Source organism: Carassius auratus, unplaced genomic scaffold (assembly GCF_003368295.1).
Source record: "Carassius auratus strain Wakin unplaced genomic scaffold, ASM336829v1 scaf_tig00018356, whole genome shotgun sequence".
In the NCBI taxonomy this organism is placed as follows: Eukaryota; Metazoa; Chordata; class Actinopteri; order Cypriniformes; family Cyprinidae; genus Carassius; species Carassius auratus.
In genome coordinates, this window is record NW_020524882.1 from 99,682 (window position 1) to 112,429 (window position 12,748).

Genomic DNA, 12,748 nt, shown 5'->3' on the forward strand with positions numbered 1-12,748 from the left:
CGTCTCACAAACTGCCTGTGGCCCTTGGACCCAAAAAGAACAATTTTACTCTCATCAGTCCACAAAATGTTCCTCCATTTCTCTTTAGGCCAGTTGATGTGTTCTTTGGCAAATTGTAACCTCTTCTGCACATGCCTTTTTTTTAACAGAGGGACTTTGCGGGGGATTCTTGAAAATAGATTAGCTTCACACAGACGTCTTCTAACTGTCACAGTACTTACAGGTAACTCCAGACCGTCTTTGATCATCCTGGAGGTGATCATTGGCTGAGCCTTTGCCATTCTGGTTATTCTTCTATCCATTTTGATGGTTGTCTTCCGTTTTCTTCCACGTCTCTCTGGTTTTGCTCTCCATTTTAAGGCATTGGAGATCATTTTAGCTGAACAGCCTATCATTTTTTGCACCTCTTTATAGGTTTTCCCCCTCTAATCAACTTTTTAATCAAAGTACGCTGTTCTTCTGAACAATGTCTTGAACGACCCATTTTCCTCAGCTTTCAAATGCATGTTCAACAAGTGTTGGCTTCATCCTTAAATAGGGGCCACCTGATTCACACCTGTTTCTTCACAAAATTGATGACCTCAGTGATTGAATGCCACACTGCTATTTTTTTGAACACACCCCTTTCAACTAATTCAACTAATATCATGAATGCTGGGTCTCATTTGTTTTCTGAGAATCTACTGAACCTACTGGTAACTTGTTTGCCACGTAGCAATAAAAAAATATACGAAAAACCTTGATTATTCTGGTTAGTCACATTGTACTGCTATTATTTTGAACAATACTGTATATATTTTTCATTTTGATATATTTTTAAGCTGTACATATTGGCTGAAATACTATCAGTGACACAAATTCAAATACAATTCATGTTTTGGTATAGAGATGACAGCTTTTTTAAATGAAATGTTACAAATTTCCAAAACGTGTTTAAATGAGCCTCGTATGTTATATTTATTATAAATGATGTTTAGTGATGTATGTTCTTACCAGAGTGGACTTTTTACACCCCAGGATATTTGCGATGTTTATTATTTTCAGTGTGAGTTTTGGTGAATTGTATAAAAAATAAAATAAAAAACCCTGGGGTAGGATTGATCCTCAAACACCACTGTATCAATTATGATATGAATGTATGCAACCAACAACAATCAAATAAAAAACACAAAAACATACTGTCCTATTTAAATTCGTAGATAATGACAAGTGAGATTTCAGTGATATTTTGACCACTCAAGGTGCCCCCGGTTTTAATTTCAGAAATCTGATAACCTTAGTCTATCTACCTAGAAAGATAGGCCTAGATAATTAGAGTTGCATTTATATGAAATTTAAATATTTAAATTCATAAAATACATTTAATAGATACATTTTGTTTCATATGGTGGGCAACATGTATTTCTTTTCTACTTAAATTGTGAATCGTTTAACAATTGTTTAATCTGGGTGTTTTAGGTATAGTTTACTCTTGTCATTGAATGATAGGCTCCTGGGATTCATTATGATCCCAGTTTAAAATATTAAAATCAGGGGTCCGATTCACGAAAATCATCTTAAGAATTATGTAAGAAAAATATGTTAAGAAATTTCCTAAGATAAATTCCAATAAGTTCTTAAGAAATGTAATTCTTGTAAAAAAAAAAAATCAGAAGAAGAAAATGACATGCATTATTGAATCAGTGCTGGTTCTTGCTGAAGACTCGCTGATAAACTCAATGAAAAACACTTCGTAATAATCACAATAAACGCGCATGTTTTTGAATAAAGAGCCTGTCACGAAATGAAGTGTGTGCGCGCTGCAGGTGTGCTTAATACCACCAAAGATTATTGATTTATTTGTTGGCTAAAATTAAAAATGAACTCCCTGTCTGACTTGTTTTGTAAAAAAAAAAAAATAATAAATCGTGGAAATGCAAGAAAATTGTATACTTTTTACCCCCTTACGTCAGAAGGAGAACATGGCAGTTTTCCTTAAGAATGCTTCGTAAATCCGGCGCGAGCAGCGTGAAAAAAAAAAAAAAAAAAAAAAAAAAAAGGGCGCGCGGGTTATAGTGACGTCACACAAAGAATTCGATTTCGTAGAACTTATAAGTCCAAGAAATCATTTTGTGGGTTTAGTAGCAGTGGTGAGTGAAACTGAGCAGTTATTTTCAGCGATTGTTATCGATTTTGACAACAATGTTTCAGCGACCTTGTCGAGTTCATCCGTTGACGGAGAGTCAGGTGTGTGATCTCAACACCCCCCCAAACCCCAGCAGCAGCACAGAGGAACAACATCCTCATGAGAGCACTGCTGATGCTGCTGAGGGAAACGACCAGGAGAGGAAGGTGATGGAGAAAGGGAAGAAGAAAAAGAAGTGGTGGAGGTTGTCTTCTTTGTTTGGAGCTGTGAAGAAACATCTGAAGCGCAGCTCGAACCCAGTTCAGGGTGAAGTAGAGCTGCAGCAAGAGCAAGAGCAGAGTGAGGGAGTGAAGAACCAGAACCAGTGTAAAGACAGATGCAGTGATGGTAAATCAATGATCAACTCATAAAAATATGTTGCACAGTTTACTGAAGCTCTGTACTTTACATCAAAAGCCATCATTTATCCCTGGATATCCATTTGTAGTAAATTAATCTAGAGGATAGATTATAATAGTTGTCTTATTTAGTCTTCAATACCCTTTTCCTATCTTTTTAATGTTTCCTCAATATAGATAAGTCAAATCAGGGGAATCTTAAATAAAAAAATTCATATAAGCACAATAATAAATAAAGAAATTTGAAGACTGATCAAGGGCAAGATCCAGGATATGTTTAAAAATAATTCTATGAGATTATATATGAATTAAAATTGAGTAATACAAATATTTGAACTTTTAGGTTAACTGCAGTTGTTTCATCTTTTAACAGACTACACTGTCAGACACAACCTCGTGAGTGATCAGCTGTGTGAAGGTGGATTTGACGCTGAGGCGACACGTTTGAAGGATGACCCTGAAGTAAGTAAAAGATGAATGAAAACTTGCCTAGCTAGAAAATACATTTAGTCCTGTCTTATCTTCATCATTTGGTTATATAATTATATTGTTAGGAAGGCCTCTCAGTGTATCTTTTTGTCCTGGTTGGGTTTAAATTAAATCAAACTTTACAAAATGTAGCATAGATTTCATGACAGGAATGATGAGGCGTCTACACATGAGGTAAGTTGTTCATTTTCTTGATCAGGTGTCTGTGAAACATCTTAACAAGACTGATGAAGATGTGGGAGGTTTATACACTGTTAGTAGGATGCACTTCTTCTCTCTTTTAAAACAAACAGTTATTTATTTCAGTAGAGTAACTAAATCCTCGTTTGGAAAAGAACTTTCACCTTACCGTTGTAAAAACTGTCTCTCTTTTAGCTTGGATCTCCACAACGTCTTCCAGAGGAGAAGGACCTCAACATCCTGGCAAATAGAGGCCCAGATAGCCACGGATGTGATCTCAGCACCCCCCCAAACCCCAGCAGCAGCACAGAGGAACAACATCCTCATGAGAGCACTGCTGATGCTGCTGAGGGAAACGACCAGGAGAGGAAGGTGATGGAGAAAGGGAAGAAGAAAAAGAAGTGGTGGAGGGTGGCCTCTTTCTACGGAGCTGTGAAGAAACATCTGAAGCGCAGCTCGAACCCAGTTCAGGGTGAAGAAGAGCTGAAGCAAGAGCAAGAGCAGCAGAGAGAGAAAGTGAAGAACCAGAAAGAACAGAAAGCCAGATGCAGTGATGGTAAATGACATGAGCATGACCAGTCATCATTCACACCTACACATCCATTACTGGGACATTCATTAATTAATCAATTGGATCATTCTAGTTTTAAATTATAGATTATAATAGCTTTTAAGCGTCTTGTTTGGTCTCTAATTTGGTCTAATTTTTAAGGTTTCCTCAATGAAGAATTGATAAAATGTGTTAAATCTGAAATTATAAATAAATAAAATCCACTTCAACACATATAAATCAACTTGAAAATGGATTAAGGTCATGATCAGATCTTTCATCCGGGAAATGTAAAATAAACAGTTTTTGTAATTTTATATGCACATAGTTTAGGGGTGACAAATAATAACATGAACATATTTAATATAGTCTCTACTGATGTAAATGTTATCATGTGTAATTTAAGATTTTTATATAAAATCAAATGGAATAATAACTATAACAAATGTGTAAAACTGCAGTTGTTTTATCTTGTAACAGACTTCATTTCCAGCCACTACCAGCTGGGTGATCTGCTGGGTGAAGGTGGATTTGGTTCTGTGTATGAGGCGAGACGTTTGGAGGATGACCTTAAAGTAAGTGAAAACTTGATGAAAATGCATCTAGCGAAGTGATTTTGCCCCGTCTCATCTTTATACTCCTGTGATGTCATGCTATTGTTTGCAAGGCCTCTCAGTGTATCTTTTTGTCCTGGTTGAACTTAAATTCAATTCAACTTTACAAAACTTGTCTGTTTAGATTTAATGGTGGCCTCTTCACAAGTTAATTGTTGTTTGTTTTCTTGATCAGGTGGCGGTCAAATATGTTAATAAGACCGAAACCTACAGGCCAAGTTTATACATTGTAAGTAAGATGCACTCTCTCTGTTCTCCTCTCACTAACTAGTAGGAAAACTGGACTAAGTGCTTATTTGGAAAACAACTTCTATCTTACCAACGTCTTTCTTTTAGCCTGGATATCAGCAACTCGTTCCACTGGAGATCGCCCTCACAATCCTGGCTAATAAAGGCCCCAGAGTGCCAGAGATCATCCAGCTGCTGGACTGGAAGGACTACAATGACCATTTCGTCATGATCCTTGAATGTCCCTCTCCTTGCGAGACTTTGGAAGACTTTGTGGGGCGTCAGGGTGGACGTCTCAACGAGAGCTTAGCACGGCGAGTCATGATGCAGGTGACTAAAGCTGCGAACGTGTGCTGCCAGCGCCAAGTGTTCCACCGTGACATCAAACTGAGCAACCTTCTCATCAACAACCAGACACTTGAAGTCAAACTAATTGACTTTGGGTGTGGGGACATTCTGAGGACAACTGTCTACATGTCATACTCTGGTATGTACTGTATCTAAAAGCTACAACTCTAGTGACGATTATATTATGAGTTGACCAGGCGTGGGTCACCAAAACAACAAGAAGCACCCGATATATATACAGTAGAATTACGTCACTGTTACAGTCATGGATCTCGTCACTGTTGTGAACCGAACTTGCACATCTAACAAAATCTTTTTCTTCCAGGCACAGCAACATACGTCCCTCCTGAGTTTCACATAAAGGGAAAGTACCACGGCAAGCCTGCGACGGTTTGGTCACTGGGGGTTCTGTTATTTAAAATAGTGGCCGGATATTATCCAAGTTTCTTAGATCTGCACATGCTCAAACTGCATCTCTGGTCCAAAACTGGTCTGTCAAACGGTAAGAGTTCAGTTATCATTTTAAACATACAAAACATGGACAAGTGGCTCTCTGAAAGATGGCGTTAGAAATTGCATGAAGTTTTCTTGATTTCTGATGCCTGAACTCAGATCGTACAGCTAATATGATCATTAAATTAAAGCATGTGTTAAGTTTAAAGTAATATTCAGATGTCCCTCTCATCTTTCTGCACAGAATGCTGCAGATTGCTCCGCGCTCTCCTGCAAATAAAGCCAAAGAACTGAATTCAGCTGGAGGAAATCCTTTCCCACAAGTGGTTTACGGTACTAAACGTAAGATCACTTTAAAATAATTTGACATGTTTAACATTTTTCTTTTCAATTTTCAATTTTCAAATCAAGTTTTCTCGCTTTGCTTTTATTGTTAGATTTAAGAAGTTGTATGTTTTACCTTATAAAATGTCATTCGTAGTGTATTAACACTTGTAATAATACTGTATTTGTTTCTGTTTTGTTTCAGGCCACCACATAAGACCACCTCAGAAGTTGTTGTATCTTCAGCTCTCCAATGGTTCCTGCAATAGTTGCAGCAGTATCAGAGGCCCAGTCTACAACGTCTGTCCCCTGCAGTCCAAAACATCCCAGAAAAGCTGTTTTAAACTAGAATATATATTAAGTTAAAATGTTATTGTCACCTTAACGTTTTAATTGATTAACGGCAACAATTATTTTATCGCGCGTTAACAGTTGTTTGTTAATATGAAAGTCCATTGCTCACTGGCTCTGAATACACATACAGTCAAAGCATGGGTCACAGGAGGAGTGGGATGTTGATCAGTACTGACTTGGGATGGGTGTCATCACGTGTCTCAACCAATGAGAGCATTTGTGGTGGGCCTAAGACTGCAGCAGCTCACATGAAGTGCTCAGGACTTCATAAGTGGGAAACCCAAAGTTTCTGTTAACACGTAAAGGCAGCAGAGATGCGGTCTCGCTCAACACAGTGGAGTGCATCGATTTGTTTTGAGTCTTTTGGGAAGCGGTAAAACACGGCCCTCTCACAATACACAGAAATCTGCTGAAATCATCCGTGAAGCAGTTTTCTGTGTAGCATCTCTGCACATCATCTGTATAGAAGTTTAATATATTGTGTATATTTAATTTTCTTATTTTTGGCACAGTCTATAAAGAGTATGCCAGACCTACAATTCACTGCTTTTTGTATGTTATATAACTTTTATGTGAAAAATAAAATCTTGAATCTTGAATATATTGTTTTACAGGTCTATCACATTTGCTGCTCAGAAATGTTCATACAATCACGCTGCATGTGTTAGAAATTCTGTGCTTTATTTATAGATAAATAAATAATTAAAAGATATCTCTCTCTCTTTATATATATAAATATATATATTGGGGGTGTAACGGTACGTGTATTGGTACCGGACCGTTTCAGTACAGGGCTTTCGGTATGGTGCACGTGTGTACCGAATGCAATATTTTGTATGCAGAATATGGGTACATTTTTGTGTTTCCAAATGAACATATTAAGTGGCGGAAGTCTCCGCGTTCAGCGCAAATCCCGCCCTGATTCTAAGGTCTGTGACACACTGGCTGCGTGGCGTGAGCGTGGCGTGGTTTAAGACTGAGAGTATTTTATTTAGTGGAGAACTTTGCAGCAGTATTTTATTTCTTATTCTTTTTTTATTTTATATATATTTCATTAAAAAGTATTTTAAAAAACAAATTGTTAAAAAAAAAAAGTTTATAGTAATAAACAACCTGCAGTTTAATGTTTGCATTTCTATCGCTTACTGTACCGAAAATGAACCGAACCATGACTTTAAAACCGAGGTACGTACCGAACCGTGATTTTTGAGTACCGTTACAGCCCTAATATATATATATATATATATATATATATATATATATATATATATATATATATATATTTCATTTTGATATATGTTTAAGCTGTAGTATATTGGTTGAATGCACAAAATGGCTGAGTGCAAATACTGTCAGTGACAAGAATTTAAATATAATTCATGTTTTGATATATAGACATGACAGCTTTTTTAAATGTTTAGTGTTGTTCTTACCAGAGTGGACTTTTTACACTCCAGGATATTTGCAATGGTTATTATTTTTCGGTGTGATTTTTGGTGAATTGTATAAAAATAAAAATAAAACCCTGGGGTAGGTTTGATCCTCAAACACCACTGTATCAATTATGAAATTAATGTATGGAACCCACAACAATCAAATAAAAACACAAAAACATACTGTCCCAGTTTTTTAATTCGTAGATAATAACAAGTGAGATTTCAGTGATATTTTGACCACTGAAGTGCCCCCGGTTTTAATTTCAGAAATCTGGTCACCTTAGTCTATATCTATAGACAGATAGGCCTAGATAATTATAAGAGTTGCATTTATATGAAATTTAAATATTTAAATTCATAAAATACATTTAATACATATATTTTGTTTCATATGGTGGGCAACATGTTTTTCTTTACTAGTTTAATTGTGAATTGTTTAACAATTGTTTAATCGGTCTTTTAGGTATAGTTTACTATTGTCATTGAATGATAGACCCCTGGGATTCATTATGATTCCAGTTTAAAATATTAAAATCAGGGGTCTGATTCACGAAAATCATCTTAAGAAATCTGTAAGAAAAATAAGTTAAGAAATATCCTAAGAAAAATTCCAAAAAGTTCTTAAAAAATGCGATTCTTGTAAAAAAAAAATCCGAAGAAGAAAATGACATGCATTATTGAATCAGTGCTGGTTCTTGCTGAAGACTCGCTGATAAACTCAATGAAAAACACTTCGTAATAATCACAATAAACGCGCATGTTTTTGAATAAAGAGCCTGTCACGAGATGAAGTGTGCGCGCGCTGCACGTGTGCTTAATACCGCCAAAGATTGTTCATTTATTTGTTGGCTTAAATTAAAAATGAACTCCCTTTCTGACTTGTTCTGTAAAAAAAATTAAAATTCTCGAAAATGCAAGAAAATTGCATACTTTTTTCCCCCTTACGTTAGAAGGAGAACATGGCAGTTAAGAATATTTTTTTCTTAAGAATGCTTCGTGAATCCGGCGCGAGCGGCGTGAAAAAAAAAAAAAAAAAAAAGGGCGCGCGGGTTATCGTGACGTCACAGAAAGAATTCGATTTCGTAGAACTTATAAGTCCAAGAAATCATTTTGTGGGTTTAGTAGCAGTGGTGAGTGAAACTGAGTAGTTATTTTCAGCGATTGTTATCGATTTTGACAACAATGTTTCAGCGACCTTGTCGAGTTCATCCGTTGACGGAGAGTCAGGTGTGTGATCTCAACACCCCCCCAAACCCCAGCAGCAGCACAGAGGAACAACATCCTCATGAGAGCACTGCTGATGCTGCTGAGGGAAACGACGAGGAGAGGAAGGTTATGGAGAAAGGGAAGAAGAAAAAGAAGTGGTGGAGGTTGTCTTCTTTGTTTGGAGCTGTGAAGAAACATCTGAAGCGCAGCTCGAACCCAGTTCAGGGTGAAGTAGAGCTGCAGCAAGAGCAAGAGCAGAGTGAGGGAGTGAAGAACCAGAACCAGTGTAAAGACAGATGCAGTGGTGGTAAATCAATTGATGGTAAATCAATGATCAACTCATAAGAATATGTTACACAGTTTACTGAAGCTCTGTACTTTACATCAAATGCCATCATTTATCCCTGGATATCCATTTGTAGTAAATTAATCTAGAGGATAGATTATAATAGTTGTCTTATTTAGTCTTCAATACCCTTTTCCTATCTTTTTAATGTTTCCTCAATATAGATAAGTCAAATCAGGGGAATCTTAAATAAAAACATTCATATAAGCACAATAATAAATAAAGAAACTTGAAGACTGATCAAGGATAAGATCCAGGATATGTTTAAAAATAATTCTATGAGATTATATATGAATTAAAATTGAATAATACAAATATTTGAACTTTTAGGTTAACTGCAGTTGTTTCATCTTTTAACAGACTACACTGTCAGACACAACCTCGTGAGTGATCAGCTGTGTGAAGGTGGATTTGACGCTGAGGCGACACGTTTGAAGGATGACCCTGAAGTAAGTAAAAGATGAATGAAAACTTGCCTAGCTAGAAAATACATTTAGTCCTGTCTTATCTTCATCATTTGGTTATATAATTATATTGTTAGGAAGGCCTCTCAGTGTGTCTTTTTGTCCTGGTTGGGTTTAAATTAAATCAAACTTTACAAAATGTAGCATAGATTTCATGACAGGAATGATGAGGCGTCTACACATGAGGTAAGTTGTTCATTTTCTTGATCAGGTGTCTGTGAAACATCTTAACAAGACTGATGAAGATGTGGAAGGTTTATACACTGTTAGTAGGATGCACTTCTTCTCTCTTTTAAAACAAACAGTTATTTATTTCAGTAGAGTAACTAAATCCTCGTTTGGAAAAGAACTTTCACCTTACCGTTGTAAAAACTGTCTCTCTTTTAGCTTGGATCTCCACAACGTCTTCCAGAGGAGAAGGACCTCAACATCCTGGCAAATAGAGGCCCAGATAGCCACGGATGTGATCTCAGCACCCCCCCAAACCCCAGCAGCAGCACAGAGGAACAACATCCTCATGAGAGCACTGCTGATGCTGCTGAGGGAAACGACCAGGAGAGGAAGGTGATGGAGAAAGAGAAGAAGAAAAGAAGTGGTGGAGGGTGGCCTCTTTCTACGGAGCTGTGAAGAAACATCTGAAGCGCAGCTCGAACCCAGTTCAGGGTGAAGAAGAGCTGAAGCAAGAGCAAGAGCAGCAGAGAGAGAAAGTGAAGAACCAGAAAGAACAGAAAGCCAGATGCAGTGATGGTAAATGACATGAGCATGACCAGTCATCATTCACACCTACACATCCATTACTGGGACATTCATTAATTAATCAATTGAATCATTCTAGTTTTAAATTATAGATTATAATAGCTTTTAAGCATCTTGTTTGGTCTCTAATTTGGTCTAATTTTTAAGGTTTCCTCAATGAAGAATTGATAAAATGTGTTAAATCTGAAATTATAAATAAATAAAATCCACTTCAACACATATAAATCAACTTGAAAATGGATTAAGGTCATGATCAGATCTTTCATCTGGGAAATGTAAAATAAACAGTTTTTGTAATTTTATATGCACATAGTTTAGGGATGACAAATAATAACATGAACATATTTAATATAGTCTCTACTGATGTAAATGCTATCATCTGTAATTTAAGAATTTTATATAAAATCAAATGGAATAATAACTATAACAAATGTTTAAAAGTGCAGTTGTTTATCTTGTAACAGACTTCATTTCCAGCCACTACCAGCTGGGTGATCTGCTGGGTGAAGGTGGATTTGGTTCTGTGTATGAGGCGAGACGTTTGGAGGATGACCTTAAAGTAAGTGAAAACTTGATGAAAATGCATCTAGCGAAGTGATTTTGCCCCGTCTCATCTTTATACTCCTGTGATGTCATGCTATTGTTTGCAAGGCCTCTCAGTGTATCTTTTTGTCCTGGTTGAACTTAAATTCAACTTTACAAAACTTGTCTGTATATATTTAATGGTGGCCTCTTCACAAGTTAATTGTTGTTTGTTTTCTTGATCAGGTGGCGGTCAAATATGTTAATAAGACCGAAACCTACAGGCCAAGTTTATACATTGTAAGTAAGATGCACTCTCTCTGTTCTCCTCTCACTAACTAGTAGGAAAACTGGACTAAGTGCTTATTTGGAAAACAACTTCTATCTTACCAACGTCTTTCTTTTAGCCTGGATATCAGCAACATGTTCCACTGGAGATCGCCCTCACAATCCTGGCTAATAAAGGCCCCAGAGTGCCAGAGATCATCCAGCTGCTGGACTGGAAGGACTACAATGACCATTTCGTCATGATCCTTGAATGTCCCTCTCCTTGCGAGACTTTGGAAGACTTTGTGGGGCGTCAGGGTGGACGTCTCAACGAGAGCTTAGCACGGCGAGTCATGATGCAGGTGACTAAAGCTGCGAACGTGTGCTGCCAGCGCCAAGTGTTCCACCCGTGACATCAAACTGAGCAACCTTCTCATCAACAACCAGACACTTGAAGTCAAACTAATTGACTTTGGGTGTGGGGACATTCTGTGGACAACTGTCTACATGTCATACTCTGGTATGTACTGTATCTAAAAGCTACAACTCTAGTGACGATTATATTATGAGTTGACCAGGCGTGGGTCACCAAAACAACAAGAAGCACCCGATATAATATTACAGTAGAATTACGGACACTGTTACAGTCATGGATCTCGTCACTGTTGTGAACCCAACTTGCGCATCTAACAAAATCTTTTTCTTCCAGGCACAGCAACATACGTCCCTCCTGAGTTTCACATAAAGGGAAAGTACCACGGCAAGCCTGCGACGGTTTGGTCACTGGGGGTTCTGTTATTTAAAATAGTGGCCGGATATTATCCAAGTTTCTTAGATCTGCACATGCTCAAACTGCATCTCTGGTCCAAAACTGGTCTGTCAAACGGTAAGAGTTCAGTTATCATTTTAAAACATACAAAACAAGGACAAGTGGCTTTCTGAAAGATGGCGTTAGAAAATGCATGAAGTTTTCTTGATTTCTGATGCCTGAACTCAGATCGTACAATTAATATGATCATTAAATTAAAGCATGTGTTAAGTTTAAAGTAATATTCAGATGTCCCTCTCATCTTTTTTGCACAGAATGCTGCAGATTGCTCCGCGCTCTCCTGCAAATAAAGCCAAAGAACCGAATTCAGCTGGAGGAAATCCTTTCCACAAGTGGTTTACGGTACTAAACCTAAGGATCACCTTAAAATAATTTGACGTGTTTAACATTTTTCTTTTCAATTTTCAAATCAAGTTTTCTCGCTTTGCTTTTTATTGTTAGATTTAAGAAGTTGTATGTTTTTACCTTATAAAAATGTCATTCGTAGTGTATTTAACACTGTAATAATACTGTATTTGTTTCTGTTTTGTTTCAGGCCACCACATAAGACCACCTCAGAAGTTGTTGTATCTTCAGCTCTCCAATGGTTCCTGCAATAGTTGCAGCAGTATCAGAGGCCCAGTCTACACGTCTGTCCCCTGCAGTCCAAAACATCCCAGAAAAGCTGTTTTAAACTAGAATATATATTAAGTTAAAGTGTTATTGTCGCGTTAACGCTTTAGGAGTATTGGGATGTTGATCAGTACTGGCTTGGGATGGGTGTCATCACGTGTCTCAACCAATGAGAGCATTTGTGGTGGGCCTAAGACTGCAGCAGCTCACATGAAGTGCTCAGGACTTCATAAGTGGGAAACCCAAA

At 37.3% G+C, this 12,748-nt stretch overlaps 2 protein-coding genes and 1 long non-coding RNA gene across 4 annotated transcripts; all 3 read left to right on the forward strand.

The window, feature by feature from the left end:
- Positions 1-2,048: 2,048 nt before the first annotated feature.
- LOC113076031 (serine/threonine-protein kinase GRIK1-like) lies at positions 2,049-6,548 on the forward strand. Of its 2 annotated transcripts, XM_026248680.1 has the most exons (9): positions 2,049-2,512; positions 2,897-2,985; positions 3,388-3,748; positions 4,223-4,317; positions 4,532-4,585; positions 4,693-5,071; positions 5,258-5,434; positions 5,630-5,718; positions 5,915-6,548. In XM_026248680.1, the coding sequence occupies exons 1-8, from the start codon at positions 2,182-2,184 to the stop codon at positions 5,677-5,679; spliced, it is 1,536 nt and encodes a 511-aa protein (XP_026104465.1). In that variant the 5' UTR covers positions 2,049-2,181; the 3' UTR covers positions 5,680-5,718; positions 5,915-6,548. The 2 variants fall into 2 exon arrangements, with proteins under 2 accessions (XP_026104465.1, XP_026104464.1); XM_026248679.1 differs by lacking the exon at positions 5,915-6,548 and having other exon boundaries at positions 5,258-5,667.
- A 2,868-nt stretch (positions 6,549-9,416) lies between these two features.
- Positions 9,417-11,460, forward strand: LOC113076034 (uncharacterized). Its single transcript, XR_003281091.1, has 5 exons — positions 9,417-9,500; positions 9,903-10,262; positions 10,736-10,830; positions 11,040-11,093; positions 11,201-11,460. It is a non-coding gene; the product is annotated as an uncharacterized LOC113076034 (long non-coding RNA).
- A 96-nt stretch (positions 11,461-11,556) lies between these two features.
- On the forward strand, positions 11,557-12,511 carry LOC113076032 (serine/threonine-protein kinase pim-2-like). Its single transcript, XM_026248681.1, has 4 exons — positions 11,557-11,580; positions 11,770-11,946; positions 12,144-12,231; positions 12,425-12,511. The coding sequence occupies exons 1-4, from the start codon at positions 11,568-11,570 to the stop codon at positions 12,486-12,488; spliced, it is 342 nt and encodes a 113-aa protein (XP_026104466.1). The 5' UTR covers positions 11,557-11,567; the 3' UTR covers positions 12,489-12,511.
- Positions 12,512-12,748: the final 237 nt, after the last annotated feature.